Consider the following 18,896-nt stretch of genomic DNA (forward strand, 5'->3'; position numbering starts at 1 on the left):
AAATACTAATTTGTTTTAAAGTTATTGAGTACTAATTTGTGGTTGCCTGGGAAACCTTACATAGATTTCAAAAGTTAAATCAAATATATTGATTAAAATGTGTAATTTGCATTTGCTATTTTTTTTACTCTCTAAAAAGTTAATTTCAATAATAAAATCCTCTTTCCTTTTTATTACTAATTCCATGACATGAGTGGGGAGTAGAATATTATGATTTTTAAAACCTTCAGGCTGTTATTCCATTGAAAAAAGTCAAAGAATTAAGTTGTATATGTGTGTATGTCTGTGTGTATAAAATTTAAAAAATGACTTACCAAAATTAAATTTATTTTTAAACTGATTATTTTATAAGATATTATATGAGAGGCTTTAGGTTAAATGTCTCCATTTTAACCTGTATTTAGTGCTAGTTTTTCAGTTTTACCAAATGAATCAAACAAAATAAACTAGATAAAATTTAAGGTAGTGTTAACATTATGGATAATTCTCTTTCAACCATCAATATAGGGACTTTTTGTAAACTTACATCATAAGATTGCCAAAGAAAAACCTAAAACTTTGCTACCCCCACACACACAGGTTACTTTATATTTATATATCATTGAATTCCAAAATGAACAAGAACTACAGAATTCAAGATACATCTGATCTGTCCATTTTTCTTTAGGCTTTATAATCTATATGATAGAATGTGCAGTGGTAACTGCTAGAAGGTGACCATAGTTGACTTTATTTATCCCTCCTAGCTTTCTTTAATGAAAAGAATCATTGAGTTTGTATTATTTTAAAGTCCTCCCCCAAATATATTGTAGTTTCATTGTTCACTGTTATTATGAATGTTTCAGCTAAGGATGAGAAACATGACAGTTCAGTGTAAAATTTTTTGAGAACTATCAAAATTATAGTCATTATCTAACCTCAAGTAGAGACATGGTCTAATTCAATCAAAAGAGAATTGTTTTTTAATTCTTATTCTAGTGTTGAGTTTTCAGATTTGTGTTATTTATAATTTATTTTATGTCTATCTTAAGATAGATACATTTAAAGGGAGTAGTTCATGATGGTTTGGTGATGTTATTAGTTTGATCCTACCTGCCAGTTTCATACCCTCACCAAACTACATGTTTTTACCTTGGATGACTGTTGATAGCCTGTTGATGGGTATCAGTTGACAGACAACTGATGATTCTGGCTTAAAACAATTTCAGAGCAATATCAGTAATAGTAGAAAATGTTCCCATCAAATAAATTATTTTCACAAGAAAAAGAGAATACATGTACGGGAAATATCTGGACGAATAATTTTCTTTGGATTTTCTCTGATTGTATCAGGACAATTTGCCACAGGTTTTATTGTTAGTGACTGGGTAAATTGATAGACCTAAGCTCTATTTTGAGATTTTTGTGGTAATGAGCTTTGTAACCCAGTTCATTCATTGAACCTCTTTGGCCCCCTGATAAGAAAATGATCAGCTAGAGAGTTAGACTATAGGTCCTTTTCAGCTCAAAGTTTCTGTCATTTTTTAAAAAAGAGATAATAACATGGTACAATATAGAGAGAAAGATTTTACAGTCAGATTGACCAAGAGTCATGATCAGCTCCAGTACTTATAATCTGTGACTATAATCAGATGCTTCGATATTTGAACTTCCACTTGTTTATTTGTAATTTGAAGTTCTTAACACCAAATTAGTAATGCCATCCTGTGGTTTGAAATATTGTATGTAAAGCAACCTGTAAAACCAGTTAATTGATGGCACCTAGTTTTTCAACCAGTGGCCAGTGTTCTGACTGTTGTTCTTTCCAGTCAGTGACAAGAATCCTGTGAAATTTATATGAAGAAAGGAAATGGCACTTGACCTAGAGTTTGGGACTTTGGTATTAGCAAAGCAAATTCGAGGAAGATAAAGGTTTAGAGGACATAGGAGGGAGATGAACATTCTTAGCACAGAGAACTGGCTCTGGTTAACATTGCAGAACCAGTTAGTCACTTGCATATAACCTACTCGATCTTCCCCACCTCTTTACCCTTCTGCAGGTGAACGTCCCTTTCATTGTAACCAGTGTGGAGCTTCTTTTACTCAGAAGGGCAACCTTCTGAGACACATAAAGTTACACTCTGGAGAGAAGCCGTTCAAATGTCCTTTCTGTAGCTATGCCTGTAGAAGAAGGGACGCCCTCACAGGACACCTCAGGACCCACTCTGGTAAGTGCCACGAGCTCTTTAAGAAGAAAACTAAAATGTGGGAATTCAGAAGTGTGCTATAGAATAATTCAAAGTAACTTATAGCTTTGGTACATAGCTGAGAATGAGGTAGATGATTTTTTTTGTATACATTGAATAACTGACAGATTTTGCAGGATGCATTTGGCCCTTCTTTTTTAGATTTATAGACTTGGCAGAAAGGAGTACTGTCAACTGAAGAGTTTCAAGCCACTGATGAAAACAGCTGTTACATAAATTTTCTATAATTTTCAATTTTATAATTATTAATGAAGTAATTGTGGTTAGTCCAGAATAACAGAAAACCCAGTAAAAATATATAGTTACATGTTGATGTTAGCATAGAGGAGAGGAATGCTGTGACTTTTTTTGACTGATAGAGTACCTGGGCTAGGACTTCAGGGGGTATCAAATATAACTATTTTAAACTTGAAAATATTATGTTCATTAGAAAATTAGCTGTGAGAGTATTTTATATTTCATTTTAACTCTCCTTGTTTCTTTAACTTCCAAACCATAGTCATTGGATGCTCTCTGAAACTTTTCTCTGCTTCATAAATCATTAGAAAAATCTAGACTGTTTGATTTTTTTTTAAATGCCAGAATATAGTACATAAAAGCAAAAGAATGATTAGAAATCTGAATGAATTTCATTTGACTTTTAGCATGAATTGCTATAACCAAGAAGTTAAAGGTGGAAAATTAATATAGAATACTCTCAAGCCAGTTTTATATGCTCCTTCTGTTCATAATGACATATTAAAATTTAATTTTAATATGAAGATATGATGAAAGTGACATTTTCATCTACATTGACAAATTGACAGAGTACTGTGGGTTATGAGGTAATGCTTGTATTATCTTTATTTACATTTTTCCTGTTAATCCTTAAGGCTTTACCCAGTTTTTTAACATGAATGAGAAATATGTAAAACTATTTAGACATTAACTTGATTAAAAAATAAAATTAATGAAATATTAAAATATTTTAAGTATATGCTTTATATTCTTTCCTGACTTAGGGCAGTTTACTTATTTCCAACCATGACATATTATATTTTATTTAGAAATTATGCTGTGAAAATTATATATTAAAGTGGTATTGTTTTATTATAAGAAGTATTCTTTTTTGAAAGATACTTTTAAGACCTGACAGTTATTTCCTTTAGCTGGCCATGAGCTCTGGATTATTAAAGCATTAGTCAGTTGACCAAGGATTATATTAATATACAACATAGCTTTCCATGGGAATGAAGTTGAGGCAAAAATATAGCTGTAAGCATGTATTTCACTCTTCACAAAATTTACAAAATTGTGTCATTTTTAGTATCATGGTTTGGTGTATACATTTACTCTACCTGGTGATTGCTAGATTCCTTCTAGAAGGTTCATTGTCTGGTGACACCTCCAGAAGACATTTAACCTTCATCTCAATTTCTGTTTCCTTGATTTCTTTTTTGCTCTTTTAAGAGGTTTATCCCTGTGGGTAGTGTCTAAGAAATCAAGATACCTTGGTTTTTTTATTAGACTGAACTGGGCAGCTACACTCAGTTTCTTTATACATATTAGGCATGGCTCATCTAGAGGCTCCTATTTGGTGTCTAGTGGAGTGAGGGGAGGGAAAGATGGTGCTCAAAAGTAAGCCCCTTACATTGGCTTTGGCAAGGCCAGACACCATAATTTATATGGTTCAATATAATTATAAAGTTTATGTGCATAGATTAAAGCTGTTTCTAAGAAACTGTATTTTTTTTTTTTTTGGCTGTTCTATATGGCTTGTAAGATCTTAGTTCCTGTACCAGGGATCAAACTTGTGACTCTGCAGTGAAAACACAGAACCCTAACCATTTCACAGCTAGGGCATTCCCTATGAAACTGTAAATTTTGTAAATAAATACTTTGCTACTTTGAGTTTCAAAAAAAAAGATATAAGTCTCTGTAATTGCCCTTATGATTTTGCAATTTGGTATACTAAGTTATGGCTTTTGCAGATATATAAACAGATATGCTCATATTAGCTAATAAGGGGAGTTTAATAGAGAGATGAAAGGGACAGATGGGTGTCATCCACCTACTGCTTCATTAAGGTGTGATATCAGCTCATACATACTTTAAATTTGAAATACTATTTGAAATACAATGCTGTTCATAATAGATGAAGCATAAAACATAGCTGCCAATGTCCATGCTTCTCTAACTGATCAGAAAGCTCAAGTTGGTCATTATAACTTTCTTCTTCCACTGCTGATTCCATCTTCCCCTTATTTTCACCCTCTTCTTAGCACCTGGGCTGGACAAGCTTCTTTGATGGGTGATCCACAGCCTAATTCCTAAACGTTTTGAGTATTTGGAGACCTTTTTGTCCTTGGATTACCATAGCTTTTCAATAACCAAAATTACTGGACAAGTTTTTGTTAGAGATGTTCCAATAAATCTGCTGAGCTTCTAACTTAGTTGTCCTTGCCCACATCATATAGCAACAACCCCAAATCACTTTAGTAATCTGGCAAGTTTACCAGCCAATAGCCTACTTCTCTTTCTGTTAATTCAGTAGCTTGAAAAGCTCCATATAGGCAGGGAGTAGTCTCAGCTTTCAATAAAATAGTAACAGAACTCTGATCCCTGGTGGAAACTTTTGAGCATTGAGATCTCCAAAACTAGCAATCCCAAGGAAGTGAAAACACTTTAAATGGGTTATTTGATGTATTGTGGCCACTACTACCTTAACCTCTTTGTAATCAAACATGCACTGTGGCAATGGGGAAGATAGTTTAGACATTTATCATATCCTATAGAACATACTCAAACTTCTCCCAGCTAGCAATCATACATGAACCATGCCACTTGTGGGCCAGTATACTCCATTTGGCCAAATGATTCACAATAATGTGGCACAAGGTATGGCTAGTGAAATCTGGAAATAGTTTGGGACCATTGCTGTATTTCCTTTGCCTTGTACAGAATTTCCTGCTTAAAGTCAATATTTTAAGGAATACTATAGTGGTTGTTAAAGGCATTCTGTTACATCCAGGTGAGGAGGAGCATACAAAAGCACCAAAGGGGAGGTAAATCTATATCCTGAATATCTATCAATTTCTGTGAGAATAAATTTCTCCTTCCTTCAGGTAGAAAGAAGTTCATTGTAATCTGCCAGTCACTAGTTGACTGGTTGATCCCTTTGGAGAACAGTGCCATATCAGGGTCCCAGCATTGGAAGGTGATGAACTCAGCAGCTGTGGTAGTTAAATTAGTCACAGAGCAGGGGAAATCTATGTTGTTGAAGTCTATAGAGTTTCCATCATTGCCCCTCTTTTCACTTTGTATGTGGGCCACTTAAGCAGGCACTAGGGTAGCTAGGTAAAGAATCTGATACCCATAGTATAGATTATCTGATTGTTTTGAGTCACCCATCACATCATCTTTTCCAGACTACTCAGAGCCTCCTCCACAACAGATGCCCTCTGGAGGGAATTCATGTAAGATACCACATTGTCACACTTTGTACCAGTTCTGAGAGGCACATATGTATAACTCTCCCCCAAACCTATCTTCAACCTTCCAGTCTTGTTTTTCCAAGTCCTTGAGTATATGGCCATGCCATCTATCATTTCCTCATCTATCTTTTCTTACATGCAAACTGTACAGCTGGAGGGGTTATCTTTTCACTACTGGGATTTAGGGGGAGCCCTCTTCATTGGGCCTCTAGTACAATAGTTGCAGCTAGTACCAAATGCCATGCAGTCCATTCACAGGCTGGGTTCATGCAGTTTTATCCTATGTTAATCAGTCATTGAGAACACCTCATGAGGCCAGATTGTGAGATATTGTGAAGCAGTAGTGGCGGGTATCAGAGACACGTAAGCTACTTGCTCATGAAGTATATACCTGGGTTTCCCAGACCTGTGTGGTCCATTTCATTTAATAGTGAAATGCTCTTGTGTACATCTTATTTTGTATGTTGAATCAGATTAACACATAGTTCATTTTGTATAGTTTGAGCCGCACAGTCATTTGGAGTTTCGTATCCTAATACTCAGTCTTAACAAGAGTCCAATAGCAAATTAGGAGCTACTTTTCAAATGGCAAATCATTATTGAGAAGATCACATACATTTCCTCCACTGGGGGTCTGCACTCCGATCCTGCAGTGGCAAGTACATCACACACCATCTTTGCTTGACACATGTGTTTCCAAAAATCGTGGCATTGCTGAATCCTAGAGCCAGAGATCTATATGGCAGCTTTCATTGCAGCAGAGGTATACTGCAGTCTCAGTATACCTTTCTTGCCCCAGTCCGCTCTCAAGGTTGACAGCCTTGCGGATTTTTGAATACGTGCATCAGAGTGGAATACCCAAACATAGTATATCTTGTTTCTAAAATTCAAAGAGGGGGCACCACATTTTCTGCCGCCTCCTTCATGATGAAAGGTTCAAGGTACAGCAACTTATCATTTACTGTAGTGGCTCTGTTTCCACATGCCTGCATTGCTGGGCCCCTAAAATTTCACCATTGCTGCAGGGGTCTAAACTTTTCATAGAGATCACCTCCTATCCTCTGGCCTATATCTTGATGAGACATTTTAGCGTTTATTACTTCCTGCTCACCAAATCCAATTAGTATAATACCATGAAGGTAATGCCCCAGGTTGATGTTATGTGAGATGTCAAGATGAACAAGATTTCTGTGCCTTATATTATGGCAAAGAGAGGAGAAGTTGACCTAGCCTTAGGGTAAGATGGTGAAAGTATGTTGTCACTGCATTGTAAAGGCAAACTGCTTCTGATTATCTTTATTGATAAGGAATTACTTTTAAAAGAAATTAAGTTGGTAGTTCCATGCATGATGTCAGGGGCTGTGTTAATATGCTCCAACAAAGATACTATAGCTAGAACTGCTTTGTATTTGCCATTCTGGTATAACTAAAGCTTCATTCATCCACAGAACCATCTAGGTCTTGCATTAGCCTAGCAAACAGTTTAAATGGGTTTGTACTAGGAATGACCACCCCAACATCTTTTGGTTTTAGTTTACTGTCTTGGAAGAAGTGACAGTTCTAAGGGCTGTGATTTCCAGTGTGGTAGCCACTAGCCATCTGTGGCTATTAAGCACCTGTACATATGGGCTTCCCCGTGGCCCAGTGGTAAAGAATCTGCCTGCAATACAGGAGACACAGGTTCAATCCCTGGGTCGGGAAGATCCCCTGGAGAAAGAAATGGCAACCCCCGTCCAGTATTCTTCCAGGGAAAATCCCATGGACAGAGGAGCCTGGTGGGCTCCAGTCCATAATGTCACAGAGAGTCCGATATGACTCAGAGCCTGAGCACACACATACGGTTAACACCATGTCGAAATGGCATTTATTAAATCTATTATGAAAATTAATTCCACCCTTTAAAAATGTGGCTATTAGAAAATTTTATATTATATATGTGATTCATTCTGCATTAGACAGCACTGTTCTTGTCTTTCTATGATAGCCCTCCTATCCTGGGTCAGGGAACCAATGTAAGGATTCTTTCCATTACTGAGTGCACTTATTCCTGTGGTACTGTAAGATGGGCTTGGGTGAAATCTTCATATATGTCTTGGCCTCCATAAGCTCCCACTTTGACTGGTGGGCCACAGTCGTATTTTGGGTTCCAGGGATTAATGGCAATTCAGAGCTAATATAATACAACTGTCTAATAACCTGTGGGAGGATTTGGTATTATCCTTCTCCCAGTTCACAGTCACTGTCATAAATGGCCACAGGTGGTTCTGAAACAGCTATGAGGAAAATTCATAGCATACAGCCATGGCCAGTTTTGGAGAAGACTCTTGAGAGTCCCTTGGACTGCAAGGAGATCCAACCAGTCCATTCTGAAGGAGATCAGCCCTGGGATTTCTTTGGAAGGAATGATGCTAAAGCTGAAACTCCAGTACTTTGGCCACCTCATGAGAAGAGTTGACTCATTGGAAAAGACTCTGATGCTGGGAGGGATTGGGGGCAGGGGGAGAAGGGGATGACAGAGGATGAGATGGCTGGATGGCATCACTGACTCGATGGACGTGAGTCTGAGTGAACTCCGGGAGATGGTGATGAACAGGGAGGCCTGGCGTGCTGCAGTTCATGGGGTCGCAAAGAGTTGGACACGACTGAACTGAACTGAACTGATGGCCAGTTTTCACAGACTCTGTCTCCACCTAAAATTATGTGACTCTGGATATGTGAATATACTTAGGTCTAGGCAGTGGATAAGAGATCATGAATCCCACTATGGTGACTGAAGTAGTATTTTTGCCCACAAGACCTAGAGGGTTTCTGTCCATGTAAGACAGCTAGCAGCTTGGTATTTATTCTAAGTGTCTTTTTCATTCTTGGGGAATCTGAAACCCATTAGTCATTTCCATAGAACCCTGTGGCACAAAACACATTTATTTTTTATCCTATCCCTGTGGCTTGTTAAGGTAGCCTCACCTTCCTGAAATTAATGTCTACCACATATCTTCTGCCACCTTAGAAGATCACAATGCTGCTGCTGCTGCTAAGTCGCTTCAGTCGTGTCCAACTCCGTGCGACCCCATAGAGGGCAGCCCACCAGGCTCCCCCGTCCCTGGGATTCTCCAGGCAAGAACACTGGAGTGGGTTGCCATTTCCTTCTCCAATGCATGAAAGTGAAAAGTGAAAGTGAAGTCGCTCAGTCGTGTCCGACTTCTAGCAACCCCATGGACTGCAGCCTACCAGGCTCCTCCGTCCATGGGATTTCCCAGGCAGGAGTACTAGAGTGGGTTGCCTACCTTTAAATTAAGAAGCTCAGATCTGTTTGCAACATCTATCATTGTTCTCTCCAGCCTAGAGAAGACAGTTACCAGGAAGCTTCTCAAGCATGCTGGTTATTTCCTCACCAGTGTAATTTTTTGTTGAAGATGTCCCACAGGCCTTTGTGGCATATTGTTATTTATAATAGATCCTTTTCCAATATTCTTACTTTCTTGAGATTTTGGAATTTTACTTTTCTATGCCAAGAATATTCTGCCATTTCAACTTTTTTACTATGTAAGCTATCATTGAATCAAAGGTTCAATTAACCAGTCACTCCCACCTGCTCAAGACAATAAAATACTAAATCCCAGATGAATGTTCCTATAGATAAATTGGCCTGATCTAACACTGTAGTTCACCTTCTTGATTTAAAATCCTTAGAATCAATCCATTCCCTTACATACTAACTGGACTCCTACTGATAAAAATTGGTAAAGATTTGCAGTTATTTCAGTGTATAAGGTTGTTACGTCCTGGATATCCCTTGACTTTGGCTATATTAGGATCTAACTGGTCATGAGCTTGGGGATTGTGAATGGTAATAGAAATGAGTTCTAAAAAGAACTGCCATTCTACAAACCAATTGGAAGTCCTCTTACTATATGGGAATGCTGATTTATGTGAGAGTTGGTTTCCTTAAATGGAATGGGGAGGCGTGAAGACAAATATGTCTTCTGGCAAGTCATGTTCTGTAGGATTTTAGGAGTTCAACATTCTGAGCCTCAGTATTTCATCACATAGTATCAGTAAGTGTTTCACTCTTTCCCCATCATTACCCCATTATCAAGAACTAACAGTGGCCCTGTCTGGTGGTCCAGTGGGGAGGAATCTGCCTGCCAATGCAGGAGTTACTGGTTAGATCCCTGGTCTGGGAAGATCTCACATGCCATGGAGCAACTAAGCTCGTGTGCCACAACTACTGAGCCCACATGCCCCAGAGCCAGTGCTCAGCGACAAGAGAAGCCACCACAATGAGAAGGCCATGCACTGGAACTAGAGAGTAGCACCCCTTGCCACAACTAGAGAAAAGCAATGAAAATCCAGCACAGACAGGAAGTTAAAAAATAAAATTATTAAAAACAGATTTAGAAAAAGACCTAATGATATTGGTTTTGCCCAGTTTATTCAGTATGGCAATCCCATCCCCCTTCAAATCAGATTCTGGAGTTGATCTTCAGCCTTATTTACCCGAGCCTTAAGTAGATAAGGACTATTTTAAAGATGATTCAGGACCTTCAATTTGTTCTTTCTCCTTCATATAATCCTTTGGACTAACAGAAGTAGCCATGTAATTCTACAGTCTTCACACAGACACCACTACTGTCCTTTTAGCAAATAAAGACCACAGCTCCAAAAGACTTCCTTTCATCTGCACCTCCTCATTCTATGACACCATCAGTGATAATCTGAGTAATCAGGTTGCCAGCACATACATAGAATTACTAGGATTTCACTAACTTCCTGACAGGTGGCCCTCCTGTTCTCTTTAAGCATGAGAAACTCAACGTCAAAATGCCTTGTGGACTCTGAGGCCTTGGGACACTCCTGCTACCAATAACTAGCATCAGGGCCATGATAGGAAAGCAATGATCACTCAAATGGAGAAAATGCAGGAGACATTGATGAAGCACTGAAATTTACAGGAGAAAGAGTAGGCATAAAAGAAACCAGGGGACAGTTGGAATACTGTAAGGCTGCAGTATTAGGAAGCCATTAGCAATCCCATGTCCAAAGTGTTTGTTGTGTGTGTGTGTGCTTGCACTGTCTCATACGACTCTTTGTGACTCCATGGACTGCACCCTGCCAGGCTCCTCTGTCCATAGAATTTTACAGGCAAGAATACTGGAGTAGGTTGCCATTTCCTCCTCCAGGAGATCTTCCCGACATCTCCTGTCGGGAAGGAGATGTATCCACAATACAGGGATCAAACCCACATATACTGTGTCTCCTGCCTTAACAGGCAGATTCTTTACCAACTGCGCCACCTGGAAGAGGTCACTGAAATTAGGAGAGGTAGGAGATGGTTTTGAAACTGACCTTCAGTGGAGGAATATACCCCTACTAACCTGTGACTGAGGAATAAACAGCTTGGCCTCACTCTTTCCATTTCTTCTCTTTTGCTGATGTATGTTAGCCTCCCAGTCGTGTCTGACTCTTTGCTACCCGATGGTCTATAGCCCACAGGCTCCTCTATCCATAGGATTCTGTAGGCAAGAATACTGGAGTAGGTTGCCATTTCCTTCTCCAGAGGATCTTTCTGACCCTGTGATCGAACCTGCATCTGTCTCCTCCATTGGCAGGCAGCTTCTTTACTGTCTCTTTTGCTAATACCTTATGTTAAATGAGCATGACCAGAAGCCAGGGGACAAAGGAGCCTATGGATGAAGCTGATAGAAATTAGCTCTTTGAAGAAGCAGAGCAGCAAAAGGTGAAAAATGGCTATGGAGGTAAAAGAGAATATGTCACAGATAAGCTAAATATAAGAACTAGTGCTTAAACTTACTAGTATAGGGTATTAAGTGTAACATAATGATTTTGATTTTAATGTCAGATTTTTGTGAATAATATCATTAGTACAAAGTAACTTGCTTCCTCCTCCTCCATACCAACCCTTACTTTGGGTAATGAGTGCTCATTGTTTTATTTTCTTTAGTTAGCTGTTGTGTTCTAGGGTATTTATATTGCATCTTTGTTTCCTTTGTTTTAGATTAGATCATTTTCCTTTCAGTAGATTGGTTAATAATGAGGTTGGTTTTGATGTGCACTTACATATTTCTATGACATTTAATATGTCATAGAGAAATATGAGAAAACACTTAGAAAAATATCTGGGATATAGTATCAGTATCAGTTCAGTATCAGTTCATTCACTCAGTCGTGTCTGACTCTTTGCGACCCCATGGATTGCAGTACTCCAGGCTTCCCTGTCCATCACCACCTCCCGGAGCTTACTCAGACTCATATCCTTTGAGATGGTGATGCCATCCAACCATCTCATCCTCTGTCATCCCCTTCTCCTCCCGCCTTCAATCATTCCCAGCATCAGAGTCTTCCCAAATGAGTCAGTTCTTCGCTTCAGGTGGCCAAAGTATTGCAGTTTTGGCTTCAGCATCAGTCCTTCCAATGAATATTCAGGACTAATTTTCCTTTAGGATGGATACATCAAATATAGTATACATTCAAAAAATGTTAGCTCTTTTCTTTCCTCCTCTTTTTTTTTAAAGCCCTATAAGGTCCCATGCAAGCTGAAAGTTTCTATTTGGAATTCTCTTGCATACTCTAGAGAAGGGGTTCCCCAACCTCCATGACCTAATGTCTGATGATCTTAATAATAATAGAAATAAATTGCACAATAAGTGTTAACATGCTTGAATCATCCTGAAACCATACCCCCACCCCCAGTTTGTGGAAAAAGTGTCTTCCATAAAACCAGGCTCTGTTGCAAAAATGTTGGGGACCACTGCTCTAGAGGACACAAGGCAGGGTTTTGATTTTGATTGTATAATCTTAATAGTTAGGTTATGACAGGTCATGTCTGGAATTTCTTGAACTCTCTATAGCCTTGTATTGTACGAGGCACATTCTATGGATTATTCGCTTAATTAAATCTCTTACCTGAAAGAGCAAAACCAGGTAGTTTATCAATTAAAAACAGTAAATCTAGCAATATGAGAAGCTTTCAATAAAAAGGCCAAGTCTTTTCCTTTCAGTGAGGAATTTGGTTTTGGAATTCCATGTAGTTTATCTGACTTAAACCACACTCATAAAACATCATCTCTAATTCCACTTTCAGTTTCTTTAAAAACTTGAAGACCTTGTGAAACAATCAGACTTCTATTAAATTTATCAGATTTTTATCACTAATTTTTAAGATTTCCATTGCCTACCTCCAATTTATCAGCGTTATTTTCATCTCATTTTTATTGAATCTTTCCAGAGTGGTAAGAAATAACTTTCTTTCTGTACTTATTTTATTAGAATATGTGTATTTGGTTAATTTATTTAATTATAGTAATAGGTACAGCTGGCATAAATAAGTTTGGATGGAATCATAACTGACTCATTGTAAGTATCCAGTTCAACTGCCAGAAGTGTCTATGTGGGCATACCAAAGAGCAGCCTGTGAGCACCAGCATTTCAGTGTTTTTCAAAGGATTGGAGAGACAGAAAACCTTCTTGTTAATATTATTCCTAGTTTATAGGTGAGGAGACTGAGGCACAGAGAAGTCACACAGGCAGAGCCTGGATTCAAACCAAGACAGTCAAACTCCAAAATCTGTACTCCATGCTATGGAATAAATGATACAACCTCATCTGTTTATTTTATCCTCTGTCTTGCTAAACTCTGGGCTTCCCTTGTGGCTCAGCTGCTAAAGAATTCACCTGCAATGCGGGAGACTTGGGTTCGATCTCTGGGTTGGGAAGATCCCCTGGATAAGGGAAAGGCTACCCACTCTAGTATTCTGGCCTGGAGAATTCCATGGACTGCATAGTCCATGGGATTGCTAAGAGTTGGACGCAGCTGAGCGACTTTCACTCACTCACTCACTGCTAAACTGTGTAAAATTAACTCCAAGTGATAAATTGAATACTATCTGGAAGTCAAAAAGTCAAGACATCTGGGTTTAAGAACAGGCTCATTGCAAATTAGCTGTGTGACTTTGTTACATCACTTAATTTAATATTTAATCTCCCTGTGCTGCTCATATTATATAATCTGTTATCTTTTCTCCTGGGATTTTGCTCCTCATTAGTCACTGAGACCAAACTTTACAGAATGAGAGAGTATTCCCCACTCCCAACTTATTTTGTTTGCTGTTGTTTGTTTTAACTTTCAAAACAGATTTGCATAAAATGGAAGAGATCTTAAAAGATTTTCAGATGACCTGCCTAGGACTAGCATCACTTCTCTGCAACTATCTGCTAACATAAATCTCAGAGAAAACCTTGATATAGAGAGTTTCTGATTTTGCATTCTAATTCCAGATATAGTTTGTTCACATAAAATGCATTTCTTTTTAAAGAATATTTTTGAAAAAGCTCTCTGTGTTGCTGAATACCAGTGAAAGTGTAAAACAGTGTTGAATATTCCCTCCTTCTCTTTTACCAGTTAATATCTGAATGAAAAGATGGGCTTAAGTGTACAAAGCCCTGATTACTTGATTTGATTGCTTGTTTTAAATTTTGATTACAGTCATTGATAACATTTTTTAATTTTGAAAAAATGCCCGATTTTATGAATAATTAATAAATCTGGGCTCCTTAAAGAGCACAGATATTTTGGTAGTATTTTCCAGTATTTGACATGGAAAAGTTTGTTTTCTAACAATAATTTTTAAGCAGTATAATAATATTTCTAGAAATAGATTGATATGATCATCTTTTCTCAGGAGTAGATAATCCCTGTTAACAAAGCCTAGTTTTTATTTCCAACTTCTTAAGATAATAATGGGAAAAATCAGAACTTTCCTTTTATTAGTTATGGCAGTGCTATATTTCATTTCTGAAATATTGTCCATTCAGGGGAAAAAAAGTGAAATAATGCAATCTAAGTTTTTCTGTACAACAATCATCAGTGTTTATTTCTTTGTTTTTTAAAACTATTTCATTTATTTTAGTGTAGAGCTATTCTACTGGTCTTGATGCTGGGTTTTTCATTAGAATTCCTTTATTTTATGGCAGTATGTTGGCTAAGTATAAACTTTACCCATTAACCTTAGATTTACACACAAATTGCCTACTTTTCTTTACATAAGTTTATAATATAACATAGTATTTCTGTCAGTGTTTAGTGACAAATCAGAGAATCAGTGTGCCTGCTACAAAAAATTATTTTATTAGTTTTGTCTATTAGATTTTTAGTTTAACAAGTGATTATAGTCCTTTCATTCCTTAGAAATTTGATTAGTATGCTTCATACATTATATATTACTTCTTTTAATTGTCTTTATTTACCCAGTACACTGGGGAAATAGTGTTTCAATTAAGCCCTGGACCCCTATTAATCAAAGCAATACTTAACATACTTATTTTTTAATCAAGGAGGAAAGAAAGGTGCATATATTTTCCTAATTAGAACTTCAGGTATATTTCTCATGTACTTTAATACAGTGCTCAAATTAAATATTTAAAATGTAATAGAAGAGTATGTGTTTTTAATATATGGAAACTTATGTATGCTTTATAAATTTCTTTGTATAAATTGTAAAGAGAAAAAAGTAAGAATGCCTTTTTCACGGTCTCAAATGTTTTTATGCCATATCTAAAATTTAGTTTTGGCCATGGAATTGTACAGGGCTTTGTTGTTGTTTAGTCGCTAAGTCTCATCCGACTCTTTTGCGACCCCATGGTCTGTAGCCCACCAGGTTTCTCTGTCCAGAGGATTTCTAAGACAAGAATACTGAAGTGGGTTGCTATTTACTTCTCCAGGCGATCTTCCTGACCCAGGGATCAGACCTGGGTCTCCTGCATTGGCAGGTGGATTCTTTAGCACTGGGCCACCAGGAAAGCCTGTACTACACTTGCATTCTTACCAATATATATATATATATATATATATATATTGCTAAAAAGAGAATCTTTTCATTTGAAAATGAAAAATCCTAATATCCCAAGGAAGCGTATTCATTGTCTCTTGTTCCTTGTTTATTGTAACATTATTGTTCAGAGATATATAAATAAAATATCCTTGAGTAAGCAGAGAAGTGTAGGAATTTTTTTTTTCTGATTTAAGCTTTCAATTAAATTAGCTTTCAATTAAATCAGTATTTATTGAATTAAATCAGTATTACTTGAATATATGACCTAAGAATAAACACTTTGTAAAGTTAGTTGATGTGATATATCTATAGCATATAACCCTAGAGGTAAGAACTATTTGAGAAACCTTCCAGTGTCACAATCTTTTGGCTTAAGATCAATAAGTCTACATTATTCTGAACAGATGCCTACTTTATTTCCAAAACACCTCAGTTATGTTGATTTTCACAACACAGTTTTGTAATCTATTCAAGTTTGACAAATTTTGCTTAAGAAATTTGTTCTTTATATCTAATTGTCAGGTTAAAGCTACTTTGTCCTATGAAAAGCAACTGGACCAGATGTAACATATAAGAATCCATCTGTTAATAACATCCACCAACAACATCCATTGTTAGTTGTTTTAGATAAGGACTGTTTCCCTGCTTATGAATATATTTGGATATTCACATTAGTACAATATTAAACCAACTAGCAGGCATTTTTAAGGTATAAACTACATGCTGTCAGAGAAGCTGGTAAGAAAATATAGTTTTTTCATTCTCTTCAACTTTCTTGAAAGTGAAATTCAAAAGTGGCATCTGGCTGGGTTTGAGATAGTGCTAACCTTTGACCATATTATTGCTTAACAAGTGAATGTCAAATGCTCTAGTTCTGTATTCTAACACGGGACAGTCTTTTAGTTTGCCATGTGAGTGATTATGCCCTCAGATATACTATCATTCCTTATTAAGGGACTGTCACATCATTTCCTTAAATTCCTGGTTGATCAGAAATTCCATAAACTAATTGTCCTCCAAAGCAGTTTGGCATTTATAATCACTAACTGTCTCCTGAAATACACCCTTTCCTTCTTATATATATATATATCTTCCCCTCTTGTCTCTCCTCTGCGTTCCACAGTTTTTCTAATAGATTTTTTCCCCTAATCCTTCAATGTTTGCTTCAATATTATCCCACTTTATTTTTTGAGGTAAACAAGTATATAATTAAGTACTTTAAGTTTCTGTTACATATGAACTGCTTTTTATAACATGGATTTGCTCAGTTATAGACCTTTAGATATTAATAGGACTGATTATTTTGTTAAAGAAGGATTTTAATTTCTGAAAGTTGGGTATGTGGCCAAAAGACTATCATTGTCAGTTATTTCCATATTGACATTGTTTTAAAACCAGATCACCATGACTTTTCTACCAGATTTGCTAAAGACATCCATTTAAAAATTCTGAGACATGACCAGTATACTGATAAGACATATTGGGTTAAATTTTGCTGGTTATAGAAATTAAAGTCTAGTGCAGCTCCTTCATAGTAGTGATGGTGCATAAAATGTAGTATAATTTGTACTGCAGACTTCCCTTGAGAAGAAACTGTTTTCACCTGATTGTAGACCTGGCACCTGGCCCACTTTCTGGGTGATCTCCCAAGTGTGAACTTTCCCCACCCCCTACCCCTCCTTTCCTTCCTGGAGGTGGTTGATAGAGGAGGATTACATTGATAATTACACAAGCAGCGTCAGTTGCACACTTGATTTGCATAACTGTGCTCTGCTGATTTCACCCGTCAAGTGCTGACACTTAACCTGTGGAGCCTTTCTGTATGCTTCGCAATAAACACTGGAGAGAGGGAATGGAATTGGTGTCTCCATTCCTGATTCAAACACACACCTTGCCCATGGAGGGAGGAGCCACTTTGAGTCAGGCCAGCTGCAGTGACAATTCATGTGACTTCTGCCCAGAAGAACATATTTTCCCCCAAATAATCATTATATACTCTTCCTTATATGTTCCTTATAAAAGAAATTAAATTTTTAGTAGCATTAAATTTTTAAGCAGGTATACACAACATGCTTCTTTAAATTTCAGACACTTATTCAGACATAGAAGGAGAAATATTGTATGATAGCCTTTATATGAGGAATCTAAAAAGAAATGACACAGATGAACTTATTTACAAAACAGAAATGGGCTCAGACTTAGAGAACTTATGGTTTCAGAGTGGGAGGAGGATGGGGGCAAAGGATAGTTAGGGAGTTTGGGATCAACATATATACACTACTGTATTTAAAATGGATAACCAAAAAGGTCCTGCTGTATAATACAGGGAACTCTGGTTAATGTTATGTGGCAGCCTGGATGGGAGGGGAGTTTGGGGGAGAACAATACTTATATACATATGTCTGAGTCCCTTCACTGCCCGCCTGAGACTATGACAGCATTGTTCGCTGGCGGTTGTTGTTTAGTCATTAAGTTGTGTCTGACTCTTTTGCAACCCCATGGATTGTAGCCCACCAGGCTCCTTTGTCCATGGGAGTTCCTCCAATATAAAATAAAAAGTTTTTTTTTTTAATTAGACACTTATTTCTAGAAGGAGTAATGGAAAAGCAGTCTTTCTTCTCTAGCACATTCTTGTCTGACATAGCTCTCCATTTTGGTTCAAAGACCAAGTCAGATTAGTTGACTGCTGGAACCTTGCCTCCTTACCTTTTTCTGTTCTCGGGAGTTCTAAAGAAGTAAGCAGTAACTAGGGACCTATTTTTCATTCTCAGTTTTCTGCAGACAGCTTTAGTAATTCAGTTTTGCATCCTACTTGTTTGTTACTGTGAACGGGGTGAGCTTGTGGCTATTTCATGTTATTCCTTGCACAGTGCTGAGTCTGCAGGCCTGGCATGTTTGGAACTCCATGGCAGAAATAAGGGCAGCATGCCAGCTTCTTTACTCACCCAGTGTCCAAAAAGGCACATCACACTGTTTTCTGTTTTGTTGAGGGTTTGTTGTTTTTTTTTTTGTAAGCTAACCTCCACCCTCTCCTTTTATTTTTCCTACTTGATCCATGCATGTGAGTCAAAGAAACTTGTTCATCCACAGCCTGTATTGTCTTGCCAAATCTTGTAAGAAAATTCCCAAATGGCAGATAACCATACAAATGAGGTAAATATTATAACCCAATATCATTTGTTATAAACATATAAAATATATTTAGGATATAATTAAATTTTTACTTAAGGTATCATAAATCATCTATCAACACGGTTTCTTTTTAAATTGTACAAAAATATGATGATAATACTCATATGATAAAAATGAAACATCCTAAATTCTGCATC

At 37.2% G+C, this 18,896-nt stretch overlaps 1 protein-coding gene across 6 annotated transcripts in view; it reads left to right on the forward strand.

Moving 5' to 3' along the window:
* IKZF2 (IKAROS family zinc finger 2) overlaps positions 1–18,896 on the forward strand; it is a 184,331-nt gene that overhangs the window by 120,037 nt on the left and 45,398 nt on the right. For all 6 annotated transcript variants that reach the window (XM_040228580.1, XM_040228578.1, XM_040228575.1 and 3 more), the window contains one exon: positions 2,040–2,207. In XM_040228580.1, the coding sequence (XP_040084514.1) occupies positions 2,040–2,207 (168 nt within the window). The remainder of the gene's footprint in view (positions 1–2,039; positions 2,208–18,896) is intronic.

Source organism: Oryx dammah, unplaced genomic scaffold (genome assembly GCF_014754425.2).
Source record: "Oryx dammah isolate SB20612 unplaced genomic scaffold, SCBI_Odam_1.1 HiC_scaffold_27, whole genome shotgun sequence".
NCBI classification, from domain to species: domain Eukaryota; kingdom Metazoa; phylum Chordata; class Mammalia; order Artiodactyla; family Bovidae; genus Oryx; species Oryx dammah.